Genomic DNA, 24,599 nt, shown 5'->3' on the forward strand with positions numbered 1-24,599 from the left:
GATGATGATGATGATGATGATAATGATAATGATAATAATAAATTTTTACGATATTTTCTTTAATATCCTATACGATATTCTAAAATAAAGTTTTCCCGTTAATTCGTAATAAATACTCGCGACAAAATGGCGCGTGCACGATGAGTTTAACTGAAAACCGGTTTTGTTGTTCTTCTTCTTCTTGTTCTTGTTCTTCTTGTTCTTCTTCTTACTAGGTCGTAATTTCCTTCCCATTAAACGTTTCTAAAACGCGTCGAGGACCCGTTTGCGACGTCGCATAAATACTGACTCTTGAGCGCAATGAAAACGGGTCCTTAAGATGAAAGTTTTCGCATTAGCGAATACGTTCGTTCAGTAACGAGAAAGAACAAATACGCAACAACGATCCTTTAAGCTCGTTTTTTATTTTTATTTTTTTTCCATTTTCTCTCTCTTCTTTTTTGTTTTTGATTCGTTCGTTTTATTCGATCATCGAGATTGCATCGACTATAAATTCGATGCCGAGGATGAAAAAAAGAAGAATAGATCTTCTCAAATCTGCGTCGTTAGTGAGTCAGAAAGAGAGGGAGAGAGAAAGAGAGAGAGAGAGAGAGAGAGAGAGAGAGAGAGAGAATGTGTTCCACATAAGCTTCTAAAAATATTTTTTACGATCTACACGCATTTTGTGTCGTTACACGGACTACGCAGACGACCCACACGCAGAGGACATACACATTCTTCGCGTACGAAGAAACGAAACGCAAGATGGACGGAATTAGATCAGAGAATTATTTTGGAGAGAAAAGAGAAGAAACGAAAATAAAAAAAAAATAAAAATAAAAAAAAGAAAATAAAAGAAAAAAGAAAAGAAAAGGAAAAAAAAAACTTACCCTGAGGAGGATCCCTTTTTCTACGCCTATGCTTCCTCCTTCGTACCTCTTCGACATAATTCGAGGAAGAAGAATCGTCGTATCCAATAACGTCGCGTTTCTCGGCTACTTTACGTGCCTCCTCTTGACGTTTCTTCAAAAGTTCGTAAACGCGTTTGAAATAATCTCTTGCTATGTCCTCGTTCGATTTATTAATCAATGATATCATCTCGGATTTATTATCACGACGAGGTAATTGATTCTCGTCGATCAAATTCGAGTCGTCCTCTTTGTAACTATCATCTTGTTCCTCGCTACCGTCGATTATTTTAAACGTATCACTTTTTTTAACGTTCGAACGTGCATACAATTCGCGATAATCTTTGAACGCGCTCTTGTGTATAGAATTGTATCCAAAATCAGGGGATACGATAATAGAGGGAGATTGAGAATTAAAATCTATCGATCTATCAGACTCGATTGTCCGACCCGATCGATTATTAGTTTCGAAGGGACATATAATATTCTCGTTCGTCTTCGATGATCCCAACGAATTACGAAGATTCTGACATACTTTACAGTTTCTCTTAACGCATAACTCGCTTTTAAAGTCGTTCGAGCTTGTCTTGTTTCTCGTGAAATTGTCCTCTTTCTCTTCAGTATCCTCTTCGTCCTTTTCCTCCTCCTCCTCCTCCTCTTTCTCCTCCGTCAAACCCGTCTTCTCCCTTTGAAGTTTCTCAAGTTTCTTCCTCTCCTTGTAATCCCTCCAGGATCTCTCGATCCTGTCCAATTCCTTCTCGGTGTTCGGATTATCGAAATGAAGGTCGCTTTTCGTCTTTCGATACGTTCTCCTTCTAGATTCCGTAGATTCTCTTCTCGCAGATCTATATTTTCTTTGTTGTTCGACGAATTCGTTTGATTTTCCTACGAGCAAAGCGTCGCTCTTCGAACGACGATAATTATTTTTTTTAATGTTCGAAGATATCGAAGGTAAATTACGTACGACGTTGTTCGTATTGTCGTTATCGTTGAAACGAAAAGAAGGGACATTCGTATCCAGTCTATCCTCGAATCTAGTTTTTCTTCCTAGCGAATTATTAATCACGTTCGTTTCGCTTCTTACCTTTCTCGTACGATAATAAGTTCTCGTATCGTTAGAATCCTCTTCGTTTTTACGATCGGAATGTCGTTTTTTAATCGTCGAATCGTTATTACCCTCGTTCCTCGTCGATTCCATACTCTCTCGCAACTTCTCCCTCAAAAAACTTCGAATTTTAACGAGCTTATCCGAATCGACGTATTTCTCATTATCATTTTTAACGGAATACGATGGATTTCGTAGATCGTACAAGTTCGATCTATTGTTCTCATCCGATCCTCGATCCTCTTCCGACTCGATCTTATCCAATTTATCGTTGAAATATCTTTCGTATTCGTTCGTGCAATCGCGATTGATCGAATGATCGGACGACGAATAAATCTCGCTTTGACTTTTCAAATAAGCTTTGACCTTCCTGCACCTTTCCTTGGCGATCTCGTCCGGACTCTTACCAAACATACTTTTCGTTCTTAAATCGTCTAAAATCTGACGACGTAAAAAATCACCGGTCGAATATCTCTTAACGACTTCCTTATCGTTTTCTTTGTTTTTAATCCTCTTATCTCGAACGACCTTGATACTTGCGTCGCTCCTAGATTTTCTCGGTTTGTATCCGAAATCGAACGGACCGAATTTGTTACTGAAACCGTCGATGTTACGATTACCAGATTGTATTAATTCGCGTTTAGAGTTTACCGACGTTGATCTGGATATCCTCGAAGATAAAGGAAATTTTTCGTAATCGGTCAAACCTTCGCGAAAGGATCCTCTAGCTCTTTGAGCGGTTTTACCGGTTGTCTCGACCAACAATCGACCGTCCTTGTCCAACAATTGTATAACCGGAAGCGCGTCGGCCGTAGTCGTTAATTCCCAATACCAATGCAACGGTTTGTCGAGTTTGAGTCTTATTACTGGTGACGTTTGATTATCGATTTCGTCCTTCGATATATCATCTCGACTTATTGAAGAATCGACTGGATCGACCGGACTGGACGAGGCTGCCGTTACGACTGGATAAGCGTTCTTCATGGTTCCAGTTTTCCACATGTGCGATAATAACGGTTGAGAATATATATATATATGTATGTATGTATATGTATATACTTATGTATCTCTTTCTGGATCAATGCCCTCGAAGAGGACAGGCAGAAGAAGCTTCCAATTTGAGATCAGGAGAGGTCCTTTTAAAGGTATCATCCACACTGAATTATAACCTAATGGATTTCAATACGAGCGTTTGACGTGTACGTACGTAGATATACATATATGATATATATATTTATATATATATATATAAGCATATGTATATATGAACCGAAAACAGGCTACTACACGCTTCTTCTTCTTCTTACGTAAAACGATCAGTTTCGTAGCTTTTTGGCAACTCGTCAGATACACTTTTTCACCGTGCGATCACGCGTATTAATCTCCGACATAATTATTACGAAAACGTTAACGATCGTAAGAAAACGTCAACGATCCGATCCGATCCGATCCGATCGTACAATTCGTACAATATCTATTTATCCTCTTTTACTTTTCCCCTTTTATTTCGAGATCCGAAGATCTCTCGTTTCTTTACTACGAAACGAGGTTAGGTATACAAAGTTGAAAGCAAGCTTGAATCTCCTTTGGGAATAACTTCCCGTGAAAAGCAGCTATCTCTTTCTTTCTCTCTCTCTCTCTCTCTATCTGTCTATCTCTCTTTCCTTCTTTCTTTCTTTCTTTCCTCCTTTCTTTGATTTTACGCGAACCGTAGTTCTCTCTCTTCCACTCGCACTATTTTCACGAAAGAACGACTACCTTCGAACTTTCCCTACCACCTTTATCTCTTTTACTACTTCTTCTTTCGAATCAAGATGGCGGACGTTATTCGTAAGAGACCGCGAAATTTTAGCATTCGTAAAACTTCTTATTCGTATATACGTGAACGTATACATACAAACGTATACATATATATGTGTATACACATACATACATGGATATTAGATATACACCTAATATATCTTCGAGTTTCTTTTTATGGGATAGTTTGAAGCGAGACGAGAGGGAAGAAGATGAGGCGATGGCGATGGCGAAGGAGGAGGAGGAAGAGGAGGAGGAGGAGGAGGAGAAGGATAAGGAGGTGGAGAGGGATGGATTTGATGGTGGTGGTAAAGAGAATCCCAGCGTTCGACCGTTTCGCGGATTATTTCGTTCGATCGAAAACTTCTTAGAATCCGTTAACACTCGCGTTCGATCGCGTCTCGACACCCCGTGCCAACAAGCCACTCGCGGATTCGCTACTGAAGACGAGCAACGAAGCTTCGTGTTCACTCACTCACTCACTCACTTACTCACTCACTCTTTCTTTCTCTCTCTCTCTCTCTCTCTCTCTCTTTCTCTTTCTGTCGTCATACCAATCTTAAAATAAATCCTACGGGATCCATTGGGTAGGGGTGCAGGAATGTCGGCATGTGGGATGTGTCACGAATATATCGCTCTCTCCTCTCCCTCTCTTTCCTCTCTTCTACTATCTTTCGTAACTCGCTCTCTTTCTTTCTCTTTCTCTCTCTCTCTCTCTCTCTCTCTCTCTCTCTCTCTCTCGTTCTTTAATACATTCATCGCATATGCGCATGCGCGTATTACTTGCAAAAGATTCGTTAAAAGCATACGTATTACGATCGATAATGAAGAATTCCTATCCGATCGATAACAAAGAGCTCGTATTTGATCGATCGGTCAATCGGTCGGTCGGTCGGTCGGTCGTTCGTTCGGTACACCCTTTCGTGTTCTTACAATCCTATTGGCTTTCCTTCCACATTGGTCATTTTTAACTGACCAATCGCGAGCCACGAATGCTCATCACGTGACATCGACGCGAATCCTATTAGATATATGTCTTTTCTTGATACTAATCAGCCTCCGTTCGTCTTTTCTTTATATTAAATCATTCTATTTTTCAACAAGATGTACAATTTCGTTTCAGACAAAAGTGAACGTATGCGTGTATATATATATATGTATGTACAGAGAAAGAAATGAATGTACGATGTAGAGAGAGAAAGAAATAGTGTGACAGAAAAAAGAAGAAAAAAGTTAGATCATCTTCGATACATTCTTCGAAATAGGTTAAGGTGAGGTTAATTGTCATACAATTGTTTTCTATTTTTCTTTCTCAAATATTGATACTAAACTTAACTTTCTAATCTAACAATAATGATAATTTAGGATGATAATATATAAAATATGTAATTATTATTTTTATTGATTTAGAATCTAATGGGCTATTAATAGTTTCGAGATAATTTAAGGGTTCGTTTGTATTGAACGTTTACGTTAGATTCCCGCAGGACGCAACTCGCGTGACGATCGAAAAGTACATACACATACACACACACACACATTGGAAACTTTTCAACTTTTCCTCGGTTTCTACTTTTCTGCTTGGATGTTCTGTCGAAAGAAACTACGAGATCGTTAGGAAAGATTCGTCGAAAAGTTGTCTTGGTTCGACTTTTAAAGAAGACTTCAATTCCACGAACTATTTCGATAAACAGTACGTGCCACCGTATGCATCTGTTCCCTTCTTGTACGTTTCTTTACACCGATACACGTGCTGCACCATCACTCTCCCTCTTTTTCTCCCTCCACCCCATATACACGCATACACACATACACACATACTACATCCATATACACATACACTATATATATATATATATATATATATATATATTTATATAAATATTTATATATATATTTATATACATATTTATATACATATTTATATATATATTTATATATATATATATTTATACATATATTTATACATACATACATACATATCATACCACACACTTGCATGTATATATATATATATATATATGTGTATTAAGATCTTTACTCGAGTCCCACAATTTTTTATCCTACTTTTCTACAAAAAAGAAAGATAGAGGGAGAGAGGGAAAGAGAGAGAGAGAGAGAGAGAGAGAGAGAGAGAGAGAGAGAGAGAGAGAGAGAGAGAGAAGAAGAAACGATGGAAAGAATTGAGTACGGAGGCTGAGTAGAAGTCGAGAGGAGGTAAAGGAGGAGGAGGGAAGCAATTTGTCGGGTCGAAGGAAATTCCAAGAGAAGAGAGATCCTCTTAGAATCGACTGCCGTTGTATTTTCGGCTACAAAAGAAACGTTCGACTAGCATGAGCTATTATTAGCGCGGGTCGGTTTATATTTAAGGTACGTATAAAGCGGCAACGGAACAGAGCGTACGGTAAAGCGTTTCGGAAAGCTTTAAGTACATTGTGTAATAGAGTAGAGATCATCATGGTTTGAATCACTGACTGGATCGGAGTCGATGTAAAGAATTTACAAAAGAAAAGAGGAAGACAAAAATTTTTTTTCAAAGAAGAGAAAAAAATAATAAAATAATAATAGAAATAATGGGAATCGTTCGAACGAACCCTTAGAATCATTTATTTCTTTTTTATCAATTTTCTCTTTTCTTTTCTTTTTTTGTTTTTTTTTCAAGGATTCGTTGAAATAAAAAAAAGGGTGGGAGAATCAAACGACTTACGAGAAGTTAAAAAAACGTGATTAACTTGGCACAGTTACGTATATATATAACGAGTACTAGGTGATTCACACGTTTATTAATAATAATTTTTTATTCCATATTCTTGCTAAAATCGTCGAAAAAAATAAGATTGAAGGAGAACGTGTCGGACGGGACACGTTGATTGTTCTCTTTTCTTTCTTTTTTTAAGACTTGTCGAAACGAAAAAAAAAAAATAAAAGGCGGGAACATCGAATCATAAGAGAAGAAGTACACGTGGCTAATATGGCCTAGTTACACACACATATATATATATATATAAATACACACATACACATATATGTTACATTATATATATTATATTATTACATATTTATATAATAATTACATATATATATATTAGATACATATATATGTATGTAATATATATGTTTGTATGTATGTGTGTGTGTATATATATATATATATCCAACTACGATGAGTTTCGCATGCTTATTAATAATAATTCTGTTCTATATTCGAATCTAAAAGTATGATGATTCGCATTACCTCGGGCAAGTGGCAAGGTGATGAAAGATAAAAATAATATGACCTTTCTTTACCACGAAATCGTGAGAAACACGTTTTTCTTGTCTTTAACTCACACATACACGACGAACGCACGCACGCATACACTCACATAAAGTATATTAGTAGAGAAACATATACACTCACATCTTTCTCTCGGTCAATCATTAAACTTTTTCGTGATAAAGCATCGAAAATAATATAATAATAATAATAATAATAATAATAATAATAATAATAATAATAATAATAATAATTTATTCAGCGTTTAGCGGGAAATTTAAACGTACAGTGTAACGCATGCGCACAAGTGTTGATAGTGTATGGGATAAATGGTTTTAGCAAGATGGTTGTTTTTTTTACAAGCAACAGCAACAACAACAACAACAACAACAAATTCAATCAAACAATTGCGTAATACAAACAAGAGAAAAAGAAAGTTGGTTTATTTTTTCTTTTCTTTTTTTTTTATACTTCTTTTTCCGTTTTCTTTTCTTTTCTTTTTTCTTTTTTCTCCGTCTCCTTGTTCCGTAGCATCACGATGCTATTTAAATAATTATTCGCTGATGTTTTATTTTGTCCATGTCGCTCTAGGATGTAATCGTCGATCATTGATCGCTTTTATAATCACGTTTACTCCAAATCACGCTTATTTATATTTGTTTATATTTGTTTATTATCTTCTAAAGTGTTTTCACGCGGTATAACTTAAAAGAAAAAGCTCTTACATATAATAAAATCGTACATATTTTCTCTAATATCATTCTTTTTGTCTCTACCTTCTTCTTTTTATATGTTTATAATATGTATATAATATATATATATGTATATTTTTTTTATTAACACGTACAATAAATTCGCTAGTTAGTTTCTTCGTGTGTGTCATTAACAAATAAAACGAAACGTACTGATGGTTACATTAAAAAGATAATTGATCGCGAAAAAAAAAACAGTAATAGAAATAGAAAAAAAAAGTAGAAAAGAAATGAGATAAAAAAAAATTTAACAAAAGTCATCATCGACAGAAAATTATTTAAGAATACTTGCACGGTGTTGTCTCGTGAATGATCTCGTTTTTTTTCTTTCTTTTTTTTTTTTTTTTCAATTAGGCCGCAAAAGGGGAGAAAAGAACGTGTACAAAATTTTGTCATAAAAATTTTCCATAGAAATTTTCCATGGAAATATGATTTTCGAGTGGTTAAACAAACCGACGTGACGACGACTCGATTTATTAAAAATTTCATCGGGCTAATCTCAAAGCCACTATTATACCGTTGATGATACGAACATTTTTCATATTTTTTATTTCATTCTTTCTATTTTCTTACACAACTGCACCGCTAATTTTCTTATCTAAATGTATAGTTTAAACATTATAAAACAACGTTGTCTAAATGACGTCGAGTCGCGTTACCAACGTCGTCTCTCTCTCTCTCTCTCTCTTTCTCACACACACACATACACACACGTAGACATACATATACACAGTATTAATATGTACGTCATTTTGTTGAGTTATATATATATGTATGTATGTGTGTATGTATGTATGTATGTATGTATGTATGTATGTATTTGTAATACTCACATTCAATATTTTTTTATATTTTTTTATCTTTTTTTTTTTTTACATATACGTACTAATAATTAATAATGTGTACTAAAATCATAAGAAGCACTCTATTCTCTTCTTCCATTTTGAATCCCAATTTTCTTCGTCACATATATATATTTTCTTTTTCATTTTAATTTTTTGTTGTTTAAGTATTCACGAACACGAAGAACACGTTGCAATGATTCTTCTATCATTCTCTTTTTTTCTTCTATTTTTCCCTCCCTCTTCCTCCTTTTCCTCCCCCTCCTCTTCTTCTTCTCGCTTCTCGTACACGTTTTAAATCTTTCTACTAGTAAAACTATATGTATATATATATATATATATATATATATATATATATATACATATATATATATATACACATACACACACACACACACATACATATGTATATATACGTATTTGTCAATTAAACAAAGTACAACATCAAAACAAGTTAATAATACACACTTATTAATAAGTCAACAAGTATAATAGGAGCGCGTTACGTATTATTATTAATAAATGTGATTTTTACTCGAAGGATTGCACGTTTCAAGAGGAAACTCACTATTTATATTTCTGAATATATATATATATATATATATATATATATATATATACACATACACATAATACATACATATATTTTGTATGAGTAATATATTACGTATTACATATTGCTGTACTAAATCGAAATTTGTGTATACGTAAAGTATCATTGCAAATAAGCTTTATTATTCGCAAATACATATACACAAACATACACATAATCTCTCTCTCTCTCTCTCTCTCTTTTTCTCTCTCTGTTTCTCTCTTTCTCTCTCTCTCCCCTTCTCTTTATCTCACTAGGGTAAATTACGTTTCAAACTTGCATCGTGTTTTACGCAAATAAACGAAATTACGCAAGAAGAAAATGGGAAACACACTCAGGCATAATTCGTATTCTTGCTTAAAACAATATCTCAAACGAAAAAGGAGGGGAAGGAAGGGAAGAAGAAAAAGAAACAATAACAATATTTTCTAAGGGTCGCGAGGTGGCTACTACCGACAATAACAGAGCTAAAAGGCTGACTCATCATCAAAATTTCCAAATCATTCTTTCTTTTTTTTCTTTTTTTTTTTTCTCTTTTCGAAACGTATCACGAATATCACGTACATACACACACATACGCACGTACACACCTACATATGCACACTCTCTAAAAAATATTTCAAACGTAATTTATCGCTAAGAGATTCATGATTCTAATATCTTGCAGGAGAGAAAAAATGAAAAAAAAAAAAAATATAAATAAATAAATAAAAAGTGAAAAAGGATATCTCGCGAAATTTTCTTTCGAATATCGATGAAAAAAAAAAGAAACAAAAAAAAAAAGAACGTTCTTCGAGGGTGGGAATCGACGGCGACGATTTTTAATGGGCAAGTGATTTAAGGGAAAAAGAAAGAAAAAAAAAAAAAGATAAAAAAGAAACTAGAACGAAATTAAAACTATACTATGCACCGGGAAATTATATCACACCGTACAATAAAATACGAAACATGTATTATTTTCAGTGTTGGAAGCGAATCGATTAATACCTGAATTTCTCTCGTAATCGGTTCTGTTGGTTACTTCCTGCAAAAAGGAAAATACGTGACGTGTCATGTTAATTTTCTCTATCATTTCGTTATCGTATAATAATAATTACTCGAACCGTATTATTTACTATTCGCGTTATACGTATATATATATATATATTATTTACTCTTTATTTTATTATATTCGAAACGATTATCAATGACTACGGAATATAAACCGAGAAAATTTGCTAATGAAAATTCATTCAACGATCCTACAGAATAGATCGTAATACAAACTGTGTTCAATAAACGAAAATATTCAATCAAAATTAATTATCAAAGAATCATTTTTTATGGATTTCGAACCTGTGAAAGATGTCGTCGTTGCGGTGGCTGCGAGAGATCAAAACCATCGTCGTCGTCGTCCTCGTCATAATCATCGTTATTCTCATCTTCTTCGTCCTCTTCTTTCTCTTGATTATTTTCAAATTTCTCTTGTTCCTTCTCACTAAACTCGAACGATGATTTCATACGATCGATCTTACTGGAAACTTCGTTAATTCGCTCAACTCGAGTTTCGTCGAATACGTTCGATGATCTCGACGATGGATCTACGATAATCCCTTTTATTTCTTTCGAAGGATCTACGATCTTTTTCTTTGCGATCATCGTATAACTTATGTCGTTGTTAAATACCGATCTAGTATCGATCGTCCGTTTCTCATCGATCTTTTTATCGATCTTACTCTCTTTCAAGTCGACGTTATCGTCGTATCTTTTCATAGGCATCGATCGTTCCTCGCATTCAAAATTTTTTATCCTGTTCGATACCGTCGAACTTTCGTCATTAGATCTAACTAATGTCATCCTATCGTTAATTTTAGAATATTCGATGGCCGTCGTTTCCCGACGGATCTCGTAATACTTAACGAAATTTCTAACGCTACCGGGGATTATCGTTAGAGTATCTTGCCCTGACGATTGGTCGTTACTTAAAACTACGGGTGTCTTTATGGCCCTGTTATTGTCATCATCATCATCATCGTTATCATCATTATCATCATCATCGTCATCATCATCATTATCATCATCAATATCATCATCATCATTATCGTCATTATTATTACGATGGGTTATTAAAACTGGAATTTTTTCTCTAACTATGGCACAGTTATCAATGCTATTATTCTTCCTCCTCTTATATCCTATCGATTCGTCAACATTATTACTACATATTATTTCTAAACGATCGATCGTATTATTATCCTTCCTCCTTTCATCATCAGTTAATCCATCATCGTTTTTAGGTAAATCTTCGATATCCTTAATCACCCTCGTACCTTCGTCCTTCGAACCTTTGTGATTGCTCTTCGAGTCTGATGTCTCGATGACACACTTTTCCCTTACATGACACTTGGACATTTTCATCATATCGTTGTCCAGCTGTCGACTCTCCATTATTTCCGCTTGGATTCTTCGTACCGCCATCTGGTTCGTAGTGATAATCTTCCTACCGTTTTTATCATTATCGTTTTTGTCGTCTTCCTCGTCAACAAGATTTTTTTTTACTTCATTCGTCTCATCCGTAACGAAGGACTCAACGTTCTTAAAATTAACCAAATCTTCGACTTCATTATAATTATAATAATAATTATTATTATTATTATTCTTCATCGTCGTCGTCGAGCTTCTCAATTTGATCGTAGGAAAGTTAACGAGCAACTCACTTAGAACGTCGCTTTTGACGTCTTTTATGTTTTTATCATCGAACGAATTACGGCATCCTTTTGTCTTTCTCCTACACGTTGCATTATCCCTATTATTTTTTTCACTCGTCTCATCGACTTCGATCAATCGATCGTTTTTCGGATGGATCCCTACGATCTCGCAATATCTGCTCGTACTATTCCAATTTTCTTCATCTCTATTATTCTCCGACAACATGGTTTCTAAAAATGTATTGCGTCTTACGTCAACCGACGGTATACCGGGTATATCTTTTTTATCGATTATTATTGTCTCATCGTCATCGATCTTTTTAACGGGATCTTTCGAAAGATCAGACAAGCTTGGAATCGTATTCGTTTTTAATTCATCCAGAATTTGAGTTCTTGTTGAATCCGTAACGACTTTCGATGGCTCGTCGTTGATCTTCCTTTCGTATTGATTTTTGTATAATAATAATTCATCGTTATTATCGGACACTTCATCGGATTCCTCATCCTCCCAATCTATCGGACTGTCGTTCATAAAACTACGAACCGATTGGGTTACGAAGATTTTTCTACGTTCGTTCGTATCTATTCGTTTTTGAGAATTACAATGAGATTCATCTGCGGATTTCTCGTCGAGGAAGAAAATATTTTTATTAGTCTCTTTAATTCCGTAATTGACGTTGTCATCGTCTTCGTTCTCTTTATACTTGTTGTTGTTTTTGTTACTGTCGTTGTCCTTGTTAGAAACTTCTTCCTCCCTCGATAATCCCTCCGACAAGTTACGTTCGATCTTAAGTTCAGGTACCACCTGTTCCTTCGTCAAAGTATCTTCGAGTATTAAGGATAAATCACTGGAAGAAATATTATTGAATCTATCTTCCTCAATCGTTTTCTTCTCTTCATTGAAATGTTCTTTAATATCAACGGTATTATTATCGATCTGCGGAGAAATTTCAATAGATTTTCGATCGACATTATTCAGGATCAAGGATCCAAATGGTATTTCACCGAATATGTCGGCGTTGTCGGTAGTCGGCAAATTTCTTTCGAAATTATCTTCTACAGTCTGCTGCTGCTGCTGCTGCGGTTCCTCCTTCTCCTCCTCCTCCTCCTTCTCCTCCTCTTCCCTCTTCTGTTCCTTCTCGTCAGCTTCCTCGTTCCTGATCGAATCGATATTCCAAAGACCACCATCGACCTTGGATGGCATCGAGGAATTCGATGACTCTATCACGAATCTCACTTTGGTAGCTGTGTGTTCGAGGGTGATCTCGTTGCTTTGAACTATATCATAACATAAAGATGATCTTCTCGATCGTCTGACGTTCAAGGCGCTACTCCTATCTATGTAATCGTCGAAAATAAAATTATTCCCAGGATCGACACCGTGAAATTCGGCATTTTCATTTTCCAAGGACGTTTTCCATCTGTCCAAACATTTTTCGAAGGGAAAATTCGTCGGCGTTACGCGGAAACAAATCTCGTTATCGTCGTTATCGTCATCGTCCTCGTCGATACGATTATCCCGTAGGAAGGAAGGATCCTTCGTAAAATCATTCAAATCTTTCCCCTTTCGTTCTCCTACGAAGAAACTTTCCATCTCATTTTCAACCTTCGTCGATTCCTTTTTCAATTTTTTTTCGTCCACGATCGACGACACCGATTGCACCGAATCGTTCGTTATAATAACATCGTGAAGATCATCGAGCGTGAAGAACAATGATGGATATTTGTCGTATTCCTTTTTCTTCACCATCTGATCGTATCTCGGAGAACGTACGATCATCGTTTCTTCCTCCTCTTTTTTTTCATTTTTTTCTTCGTCGTCGTCATCTTTTCTATCGTCTAACGTCGATAATTTTTTTTTAGGACGCTCCAAGACCGTCAACAACTCTTTCTCAGTACTCTCATCAATCTTCGAGTCACTATTACTACTACTACCACTACCACTACTACTACTACTATTACTATTACTTTTATTAGGTCGAAGGACTTCGTCGTCCTTCTTATTAAACACTTTTTTCGATACAACCTTCTCCTCCTCGTGCAACGTCAGCAACTCCTTCTTACGATTCTCATCGAGTTTAAATTCTATCTTAGGAACATCTCCGTACGTTTTCTTCCTACATAAATAAATCTCTTCCCTTATAATATTATCCTTCGAATTATCCGACTTTAACAAGATATCGTTGCTCGTATCATCTACGTTCCCAGTTTGAAACTTCGATGTCGGTTCATCGTGAATTATGATCCTTGTTTTAATCTGACTTTTATCAACGTTTTCGTTGACCTTGTTTTTTCTTGGTAATTGAGAAGGCGGTGGTGGCGGGGGTAGACGCTTTCGATCGACCCTCCTCGTAGTAGTTGCGATTTCCTTCCCCGTAATTTCCGCGTTTATAACTTTTTTTGTTCTTCTTCGTCTCGGTGGTACAGGTGGTGGTGGTGGTGATGCTGATGGCGATGGTGACGGTGTCTTCTCACCTACGATCAGAAGAAACATTTTTCTTTCTTTTTTTTTTTCTTTTTTTTTTCTATCCCTTTTCATTCACGCACCTGCGCGAATATGGTCTATCATGGTAGCTAGGTGATATATATAGTTATTACGAATAAAGTTTCTTTTTTATTTTCTTTTTTTTTTCTCTCTTTCTATTCGACGTATAATATGTTCACATTTGTGAAACATCGAGCGTTTACGTTTTCTTCGGCTCCCTTTATCGAGTTAGAATACCGCGCGCGCATACGAAAGAAAAGATACGACCACGACGTACGACCGGCGGATACTAAAGGTGATTCCTTAGAAATGATGGACTACGTTTCTTTCTTTTTTTTTTTACCCCACTCCCACTCTCCTCCTCTTACTCTCTGACTCGGGCTCGTTCAATAATGATTTATCTCTTTCTTTCGTTCTTTCTTTCTTTTTTTTTTTTTTATTCATTTTTTTTTCTTCTTTTCTTTTCTTTTTTTTTTTCTTCCCTTTTTTCACGTTGCTGGTCGTTTCACACGCCTGGGCGTACCTACTGATAATGGATTTTTATATTTATTTTTTTTTTATCTTTCTTTCTTTCTTCTGTTGTCTAAGAAATAATTTTCTATTAATGACATCTATAAGCTAAATCAATAAATAAAGAAATAAATAAAAGCGATTATATAGCAAGAACAATTAGAGACATTGTTGAAAATCGAATTTTGATAGATGGATAGATATAGATACATAGGTAGATATAGAATTGAATTTTGTATCGTTCGAGAAATTATTCGAATATTTTAACCAACTACTTTTAACACCAAGATATTATCTTTCAAGGGTGTGCACGGTTTAAACACGAAATACTAGATTTGCTCTAATACTGATTTAATAATTCTCTACTTTGCATGAGTAAACGTCGAGGGTAGGGATGAAGTCGAAACGGAATGGACTGTCCGGGTGACTTGGGGTATGGGGCTTCGTTTAAGGGGATGAAAATAATTCGATTAGCGATCGTAGATGGCACTGGGACTCTCTTCCCTTCTCGACATTGCCCCGTTAAGACGACGTAATGTTCTTAACGGGATTGAGATTTTCCGACGCGTCTTCAAGGTAAGAAGATTTAATAAAAGAAAAGCGGAAGCTATTTTCGAACTGTGAGAATCTAATCAAATCTAATCGCCTGTATATTACATGTGTGAACAATTCATTAATAATAATTAATAGTAGATTAAAAATAATTTAATTAACGTTAATTAAAAAAAAAATGATAAATAGTAATAATGGTAATAGTGACGATAGTAATAATCATAATAATAATAATAATAAAGGATATTGATGAAGAAAAAAAAAAAGAAAATTTTTTTCTTTTTTTACCTAATTATATGAACACCTGACGACTGGTCCTACTAACATCAAAGTCTTCGATACTAAGTAGCATACTAGCAGACTTGAGGGCGTTGTTACCGACGAGATCGGTCAGGTACAAACTGTTAGCATTGTGGTTACCCATTGCGCTAGAAGCAGCACTACTATATGCACTAGATGTGTTTTGTACCGAGGCAACATCCATAGTCTTCTGTGCCAACAATTTGTTCGTCATGCTGGACGTTTCGGCTTCGGACGAAACATCGAATCTAATGTCGCTAAAAAATTCAAACGCACGGTCAAAATAAAATGATAATCGATTGGAATCTCGATCACGACTAATAGATCATTTATTCGAAATTATTACGCGAATACTTACTGAAGATAGTTATTATCTACGACAACGGTATCACGATTATCTAATTTTTTTCGTGAATCTGGTTGAGAAAGAACAAGTTCGACCGTTTCCGAGGAACTTTGTAACATCTTCAAAGCGTCCTCGTATCGAAGATTTAATAAATTTTGTCCGTTTATTGCCACGATCCTATCACCTGTAAATAATAAATAATTCATTTTAGGAAATTCGATATATATATTTTTAATAACGTTTGTCTTACCTTTGTTAACGTTGCCGGCCATATCAGCAGAACCACCGACCGATACTGCTTGAACGTAGACACCACCATCGTTACCTTCGGTAACCTGTAAACCTATACTACCACCGTGTCCTCGTTCTAATTTGATCGTATGTAATATCCTTTCTTCGGCAAAGGACAATTCTTCCAAACGTGCCATCAACGAGGCCGATATTGATTCCTCTTCGGTTACGTGAAAAGTTTCGTCGTCCGTTCTTATGTCTGCATCTATGACAGAAAGAAAAAAAGAAAAAAAAAAAAGAAAAATTCGAACAGGATCCGTCACTACTAATTATAAATTTCATCACTGTTTTACTAACTGAGTACGTAAGCTTCGGGCAAAGGTGACTCCGTCGATCTTGCCGAAAACGACCTTATCGACGATTCCGTGTCCGACTTTAGAGATACCGACTCAGCATCGTCGGTAAGAACGGCATCTTTCTGAGCGAGGCTACTGTAGATCGCACGAGTACCCATTTTTACACCCAATCGACGTGGTAAGCTCGGTGTGCGAAAACCTGTACTTTGTCTTGGTGTCCCATAATTCGGCAAACTCGACGTTTTCATCTGTTTAGAGAAAATGAACGAGATCAATGTGCCTTCTTTTTAAGAAAGAAAAAAATATATATATTTTTTTCAAATGAAAAATATTCCACATTGTTTATTTACTTTGTGTATTGTCTTTTTTACGTCGGCTACCTCCCATACCTCTTCGGGAACAGGAAAGTTTTTCTTTCTCGATAGGCCGGCTTTATTGATCGCTGCGTAAAGTTCCTCAGGATTATCAGACTTTTCGTTTAAATGATCAATGTCGTTGGTTGACATCATTTTTGGCAAAGAATAAACACACTCTGTATCACTTTTGATCCTCGAACAGGCATAAATCGTACCTCTATCCCTTTCCTTGATATCCAACGTGATAATCGGTTCGTTCGGATTTATCAGATCTCCTTCGGACTCGTCCTCTGTATCACGCGACTCACCTTCGGGCTCTAATCTAACATTTACTTGAGCATACAGAGCATCTTCCTCCGAGGAATAAAACGCATGATTATCTTGATTCTGAGCTATTGCATTCGTATCTTTTTGAGGATTTTCATTCTCTTTGTTTTGGTATTCCTCCAGTTGCATCGGATAACTCAATTTTGGATGTAATTTCACTGTGTTTGCGGCAATCGTTATTTTTGTTTTTCCATCGGTGTTTTTCATTTTCGCGGGTGAACCAGATGATGTCTCGACGGTCATAGGGATTCCAAAATCTACGGAGAGAAAAAAAAAGATAGAATGGAATTGAATTGAATTAACGAATGAAAAAAAAAAGAAAAAAGAAAAAAGAAAAACTTTGCCAATATAATTTCTTATTGGAATCTCAACCTTTTGCAAGTCCCTGAAGCGACGTAAGCTCTGAACGTAATTTCAGGAAGAACTGATGATGCAACGAGGTCAGTTTGAAAGCGAAGTAACTTCTGAAAACGAACGAATTAAAGGATCCTAGTTAAAAAAAGAATAGGAAGAAAAGAAAAAAAGAACACAAAATTTGTAAAAGGCTCACTTTCTGTGATCCATGCGTAGCTTGAATTTGCATCGTTTACCGTTTAATTTCGTGTAAACGACTAAACAATTCTTATTGTAGCTCAACGTTTGAATGTCTCTCCATTGAAATTGAGCCAATTCCATTCTTTCTCTAGGCTCACCACCTCTTTCGAAAAGTTTTAAACCCTAAAAAACGATATATACATATTTACATATATATATATTTCTATTTTTGAAAATATGGCTGGTATAATATATACGTACTTGAGCATGAATGGCCAACCAAACGTTACTATCGCTTTTCTTCGTCTTCGATGACTTATTCTTGCTGTTATTAATATTATTGTTGTTATTATTATTAATATTATTTTTATTATTATTATTATTGTTATTATTATTATTATTGTTATTATTATTATTATTATTATTATTATTTATGCAAGTATCTTTTCTTGAAAGTCCGCAGATAGTTTGTTTCGAAGAGATTTGTTCGGATGGGTTAACGTTGAAATTTTTATTCGTCCTTGTATTGTTAACGCCAATGTCAAGATTACGTTCGTCGTTATTATAACGCGTTTTAGGAATATTATCAGAAGAGTTAGGACCAGGTAGATTATCCATTCTACCATAAGTAGTAGTATTAGTAGTAGTAATAGCAGTAGCAGTAGCAGTAGTAGTACTAGTAGCAATCATTTCCTGTCCATAAATATTTTCATTCCGTGCACCCTCGCAACTCCGACGTTTGTCCTCGTTGATTTTATGTTTTTTCTCTTGTGCCATAACCTTTTCGAGTTCCTTCGAATCGACACTGGCTATGTAATAATGCGATCCATAATCCTGTAAGGATTGGGAATGTGTTATGAACATTTCCTCGGCCTTGTTCGAGTCTAAACCACGTCGATCCCTATGAGCCTGCTGTAGTTGTAAACGCAAAGCTTCGGCATTCACATTAGATTGATGCTGATCCATGTTTAATATCAATGATTCTGGTACGTAATGCTCCAATAAAAAATAATCACCACAACCGTGTTCCTGTAATAATCATTATAGAAAATAATAGTATTAATTTGTTCAATTTTTCTTCCTTTTCTTCTTCTTCTTCTTTTCTTTTTTTTTTTAATGAGAACAAACGTCTATATGGACGAAGAAATTCGAACGATATTGGTTGAGAATGTTAGGTGGAAGACAATTAGGGATAAATCTATCGCTTACGTTGGCGTTGTAATTTCCAAACTCGACTTGAAGTGCCAGACCTGTTAGATAGATTAACTCGGAATAGGAACATACCAGTTGTTGCTCGAGTATGCACCGTCTTATTTGCAGATAGAGCAAGTGTTTCGATATCCAATTTCTGTCGGGGAAAAGAATGAAATGTAAATCTTGTCGTACGTTTTTGACGATACACGTATTTCATTGATTGAGTGATTCGTAAATTCTGTTTGTTTGTTTATTTATTTTTTTATTATTATTAATATTTCTTTTTCTTTTTTTTAGAAATGAACAACTTACCTGATACCACGAAGGGAAGGTAGGAAAAAGCGTAGTCTTAGATACAGCATGAAACTGGTTGGAAGGCCCAAGGAACCCTTACTATTTTTGCCACCGTTTAACCAACCCGGCGGAGCAACCTTGTTCAATTTTGTTTCGGGCGGCAAAATGGCAAAGTCACCGGCCAATAACACGGCCAATCCTAACGTGAAATTCTCCTCGAGATTTTCCGCTTGGACTATTGCCTGTTGCGACAAAAATTATTATCATTATTATTCTTTTCTCTTAATTATTGTTTCTTTTCTTTTCTTTTTTTTTTGTTAATTTTCATTCCTCTCTTTATCCACTTATTTATTTATTTATCTTTTATTCGTATTATTTACGAGTCGTTAAATGAGACACAAGCCAAATAAATTATTACTTTTCGTAATTCTACAGAGTCAAAGAGAGACAGAGTGAGAGAGAGAGAGAGAGAATATTACTCCTGGATTTGTCGTGTACGTAAATACGTAACCAAATCACCATTTGGCAAGTTGCCAGAAGTTCTTATGCGAGTTTATGGTATGAAATTTGTGGTCTCTCTGTGAAGAGGGACAGACTTGGAGGATGAGGGTGAGGGACTCGTACAATCTACATCTTATGATACCCGATACAAAGTGTCGAATACGAGAAGGACACGTGTATTACAATCGAATGCAAGGTCTCCCCCATCCGAAACTATTTCACACGTGGATATACACACGATCGACCAGCAAATTGAATGTCTTATCAGTACGAGCCACTCTTCGTGGCGAGTCCGCTCTCAAATGGTTCTCCGAGCTTCCATTCATTGAAGTTTCGATTATTGTTCATCTAGCGATAACCGACTGCATTCATACATTTGTGTTGTTCCGCGAACAAACTTATCGTTAAATCGAGCTAATTTAAGAGTCTTTCAATCCAAATAAATTTATATATTATATAAATTTCTGACCTATATATTTTTTTTATATTTTTATTTCTTTCATTTATTTTTTTATTTTCTGTTTATTTCTATATAATAATAATAATAATAATAATAATGATAATAATTATTATTATTATATGAATTGTAAGAACAGATCATATACGTGTATTTGTGTATGTGTGTGCATGATTTTAATAACAAAGATAATAAAGAATAAAAATTTAATAATAATAATAATAATAATAATAATAATAATAATAATAATAATAAAGAAATAAACAAAATAAAAAATTATTATATTCCATTGCATTGTTAGACAAGTAGATCTTAAATATTTCAAGGATAACAATTACTAAAATATAATGCAAATTACTTATCTATAAACAAATAAAATAAAATTTTTTTAGAAATTATAAACTAACCTGAAACAAGTCTCCTGCCGTTATCTTTTGTGGATCGCAAGTTACTTCCATACGTTGACCGGTCAACATTATTACAACTATACGATTTAAGTTACCACCGCCCTGTAACATAAAAAATAATTATTTCTTTTTTTTTCTCTATATACATATATATTTTTTTATATATAAAAGTAAGACTAGAACAATTTATAAATGATCGATAAATCGATAAGAATGGTATAACTATATTATTCATAGATATACACACACACATATATATATACAAATATATATATATATTTATATAGTATTGTATATTTTTTTCTTTAAAAAAAAAAAAAATTTTATATCCTAGGTACAAATACGTTGTAAATTAAAGCCGTAACATCAAATCCGGTATGGTCTAGTGGCTAGGATACCTGGCTTTCACCCAGGAGGCTCGGGTTCGATTCCCGGTACCGGAATGTATCTTTTTTTTTTTTTTTTTCTTCAAAATGCTTGGTATTTTCCTACTCGAATGCACTTTAACTTCACGGCATACCATCAATCCGGTATGGTCTAGTGGCTAGGATACCTGGCTTTCACCCAGGAGGCTCGGGTTCGATTCCCGGTACCGGAATATCTTTTTTTCTTCCATTTTTTTCTGTTAACACTTCGTAATTCTACTCGTATTTATATTAAACGTAAAGGTTATAAATATACCAAAAAAAAAAAGAATATCGTTCACAAATACGATATTCAATAATGCTTTCGTAAGATAAAACACATTTTTTTCTTTTTGTTTAACTTACAGTTTGATTTATAATAATTGTGTTTACGATCACGTTTCAATATTAATAAAATTATTTTCGTTTGTAAAAAATACTATTATAAAAAACAAATTTAATATATTTAATATAGCTAGTTGTACGAATGTATTACGCCAACAGAGTTTATCAAGAGTCCGGTATGGTCTAGTGGCTAGGATACCTGGCTCTCACCCAGGAGGCTCGGGTTCGATTCCCGGTACCGGAATATCTTTTTTTTTCTTCATATTCGTATACATTCATGGCATATTCTTTTTCAATCTTTTTTTTTCCATAAAAATAATTGTAATGAATTATCATCGATCGATCGATATAACACATAGACAAAATATTCTCGAATTTGATCGGTCATTATTTATGATGATTTTGATCAATTTATGACGATTATTATTTAAAATTATATCTAAAAATGTAATGTTTATTAATTGAATATTGTAATCTTACCTTAACTTGACCGACGGATAATGTCTTTGGTGGTTGATTCGCACGAACAACAAATTCAGGTCCGATGCATTGTGCCTTATTAAATGACCTCATTGGGCCGCCTATGGTCCTGTAGAGTCGCGACGGTGCTCTTTGAACTGCTTTACCACGTCGAGCTCTCGGACCATTTCTCACTATATTTCTGCACATATGTATGTATAATTACATTAACCTCACGGATAATAGAATTATCGCTCTCAATATACTTCATTTTATATATTCTACCTTGTTCCACTAATAATACTAATAGATCTAATAGATATCTAACGTGACGTAGCTAGTAACGAAAGAAAGAAACCGAACATTACGGCTTTTTTCTTTTTTTCTTTCTTTATCTTCATCTTTTTTCAATTTATATTTTCTTACTTTATCTTCATCTCTTCATCTTTTTCTTTAAGTCGACTATTTTTCTTCTTCGTCTTCTCATCGTTCTCTCTTAGATGACAGTAAAAATGATAAAGACTTTAAAGGTGGAAACCATTCGTTAAATACTACCATCTCTACGAAGCGCAAATATGTCTACTATATTTATGCACGTACATATATACTATATATCGTGCAACTGTGGAAATATACAGCTTTTTATTTTTAATACACGAACGTGAATAACTCTGACGCGTATCTTACATCTATACGCGTTAATTAAACTCTAAATATGACAACATTTTTAACACTTCCAATTGATCCGTAGTATTGTTTCAGCTTGATCCTTTTCAAACTTAAAAAAAAAAATAAATAAATAAGAAATAACATTTGACGTTTAATAAAAGATCGAATCGATTAAAAAAAGCTTGTCGACAGTTCATTATCAATTAGCAATTATTAATTATCGAATATTCCAAGTAACAAACTCGATTTTAAGGAAGTTCGGATTCGCAGAGACGTTTGATTCGATTCGTTCGTACTAGTAAGCTTGATCCCATCTCTCCCTCTCTCTCTCTCTCTCTCTTTCTCTCTTTAAAGGTGGTAACTTCAGAGAGCCGACCTAGATCGCTTGAAAGCGTTTATTAACACGGATGTATGACTTGGGCCAAACTTAATAATGGCCGCATAAAGGGTGCGAGAATATCTGAGAACGCTTCGAGACCCTCTTTCTCTCTCCTTCCTAATTTAATGCTTTACCCCTACTCTATGTTCTCTTTACTATCTTTCTCTTTCACTCTTTCACTCTCTCTATCTTTCTCTCTCTCTCTCTCTCTCTCTCTTTCTCTAAGTATAACACGATTGATGAAATTCCAAGGAAATCGTCTGAAATTTTCAACGTTGATCTCTATGTTAACTTATCGACAATAATTTATAATGTTTATTTTTCTGACAATTTTTTAACGAGATAAATAAATGTTAAACAATAAATGTCCAATCAGTGGTTTTAAGTTTGACCAATTATTCTTTCTGACCATAATATTCCTTTTTTTCTTTTTTGATTTGTTGACACGTGTTCGATCAATCGTTAAATTGATTAAATAAATCTATTGGTAAATCATTGATCGCGATATTGTTAAATGTTAACAAGAGTCCAATCAATGGTTCAAGTTTTATTAATATTTTTGACTATAATACTCTTTTTTCTTTTTTCTTTTTGATTTATTCACACGTGTTCGATCAATCGTTAAATTGATTAAACAAATCAATTGGTAAATCATTGATTGGAATATTGTTAAATATTAACAAGAGTCCAATCAATGCTTTCAGTTCCGCTAATATTTTCGGTCATAATCCTTTTTCTTTTTCTTTTTTTCTTTTTTTTCATTTATTAACACGTGTTCGATCAATCGTAAAATTGATTAAACAAATCAATTGGTAAATCATTGATTGGATTATTGTTTAACATTTAACAACATTAAAATTTTGTAAATATTTCCGTTCATAATCCTTTCCTTCTTCGATATTTTAACACGTATCCGATTGATCGATTAAACCAATATTTAAAAAAACCTTAAATCGAATAAATACATAAAGAAATTAATAAACACCAAATTAAATAATTAAATTGTCAAACCATCGATCGAAACATTGTCAAATGTTAAAAACAGTCTGATGATTCGACTTTGGAAAGTACATATTTTCTTCAATTTTCTTGAATTCTTCTTTTTTTTTTTTTTTTGAATTTATTAACAAATGTTCGATCGATGTTTGAAAATATATTCGTACCTTGGCGGTTTGGCAGGTGGTTCCGTCTGATTACTTTCCATATCTGCTAACGGTGTCTTTCTCAACGTTGTAATAATACGTGGTGGTTTTGGTGGTCCTTGAGCACCCCTTGTTCTTATGGAAGACAATGGATTTTGTTGTTGGACCATCTGTTCCTCGTTTATTGGGATTCGATGATCATTCGTCACGATATTCGGTTGAGAAAGTCTTTTAAATTCTGAAGATTGTTGTTGTTGTTGTAAGTGTAACTGTAGCTGTAACTGTTGCTGTTGATCTCTATTGGATAATTGAGGATTCGAATTTTGTCTTTCCAAGTTGGGTTTGTTCCTTTCATAAATATCGTCAGCTTGAGAGTCCCAGCCGCCAGTCGATGGTCTTGCACCATTGAGATTGTTACTGAAAGTGTATG

General features: G+C 34.6%; 3 protein-coding genes, 1 long non-coding RNA gene and 3 other non-coding genes across 13 annotated transcripts in view; 4 read left to right on the forward strand and 3 right to left on the reverse strand.

The window, feature by feature from the left end:
• The window catches only part of LOC127066821 (uncharacterized), an 81,636-nt gene extending 76,801 nt beyond the window's left edge, over positions 1–4,835 (reverse strand). Inside the window, exon 1 of one of the 3 annotated variants that reach the window (XM_051001010.1) lies at positions 870–4,496. In XM_051001010.1, the coding sequence (XP_050856967.1) occupies positions 870–2,994 (2,125 nt within the window). In that variant the 5' untranslated portion in view covers positions 2,995–4,496. Of the gene's footprint in view, positions 1–869 lie in introns of all 3 variants that reach the window. The other 2 variants (XM_051001009.1, XM_051001011.1) reach the window with 2 other exon arrangements.
• On the forward strand, positions 4,810–19,651 carry LOC127066870 (uncharacterized). Its single transcript, XR_007782516.1, has 2 exons — positions 4,810–5,063; positions 19,410–19,651. It is a non-coding gene; the product is annotated as an uncharacterized LOC127066870 (long non-coding RNA).
• LOC127066824 (MATH and LRR domain-containing protein PFE0570w-like) lies at positions 7,278–14,726 on the reverse strand. Its single transcript, XM_051001022.1, has 2 exons — positions 10,570–14,726; positions 7,278–10,258 (listed from the first exon to the last, which is right to left on the reverse strand). The coding sequence occupies exons 1-2, from the start codon at positions 14,458–14,460 to the stop codon at positions 10,157–10,159; spliced, it is 3,993 nt and encodes a 1,330-aa protein (XP_050856979.1). The 5' UTR covers positions 14,461–14,726; the 3' UTR covers positions 7,278–10,156.
• The window catches only part of LOC127066822 (uncharacterized), a 71,554-nt gene continuing 61,209 nt past the window's right edge, over positions 14,255–24,599 (reverse strand). For 4 of the 5 annotated variants that reach the window (XM_051001014.1, XM_051001015.1, XM_051001016.1 and 1 more), the window contains 14 exons: positions 24,191–24,586; positions 22,001–22,181; positions 20,772–20,873; positions 19,425–19,648; positions 19,128–19,266; positions 18,180–18,947; positions 17,935–18,101; positions 17,757–17,848; positions 17,052–17,641; positions 16,703–16,949; positions 16,365–16,610; positions 16,127–16,298; positions 15,757–16,025; positions 14,522–14,932 (listed from right to left, as the gene is read on the reverse strand). In XM_051001014.1, the coding sequence (XP_050856971.1) occupies positions 15,761–16,025; positions 16,127–16,298; positions 16,365–16,610; positions 16,703–16,949; positions 17,052–17,641; positions 17,757–17,848; positions 17,935–18,101; positions 18,180–18,947; positions 19,128–19,266; positions 19,425–19,648; positions 20,772–20,873; positions 22,001–22,181; positions 24,191–24,586 (3,589 nt within the window). In that variant the 3' untranslated portion in view covers positions 14,522–14,932; positions 15,757–15,760. Of the gene's footprint in view, positions 14,397–14,521; positions 14,933–15,756; positions 16,026–16,126; positions 16,299–16,364; positions 16,611–16,702; positions 16,950–17,051; positions 17,642–17,756; positions 17,849–17,934; positions 18,102–18,179; positions 18,948–19,127; positions 19,267–19,424; positions 19,649–20,771; positions 20,874–22,000; positions 22,182–24,190; positions 24,587–24,599 lie in introns of those variants that run through there. The other variant, XM_051001017.1, reaches the window with a different exon arrangement.
• Trnae-uuc (transfer RNA glutamic acid (anticodon UUC)) lies at positions 21,143–21,214 on the forward strand. Its single transcript has one exon. It is a non-coding gene; the product is annotated as a tRNA-Glu (tRNA).
• On the forward strand, positions 21,298–21,369 carry Trnae-uuc (transfer RNA glutamic acid (anticodon UUC)). Its single transcript has one exon. It is a non-coding gene; the product is annotated as a tRNA-Glu (tRNA).
• Trnae-cuc (transfer RNA glutamic acid (anticodon CUC)) lies at positions 21,693–21,764 on the forward strand. Its single transcript has one exon. It is a non-coding gene; the product is annotated as a tRNA-Glu (tRNA).

Source organism: Vespula vulgaris, chromosome 10, assembly GCF_905475345.1.
Source record: "Vespula vulgaris chromosome 10, iyVesVulg1.1, whole genome shotgun sequence".
Lineage (NCBI taxonomy): Eukaryota > Metazoa > Arthropoda > Insecta > Hymenoptera > Vespidae > Vespula > Vespula vulgaris.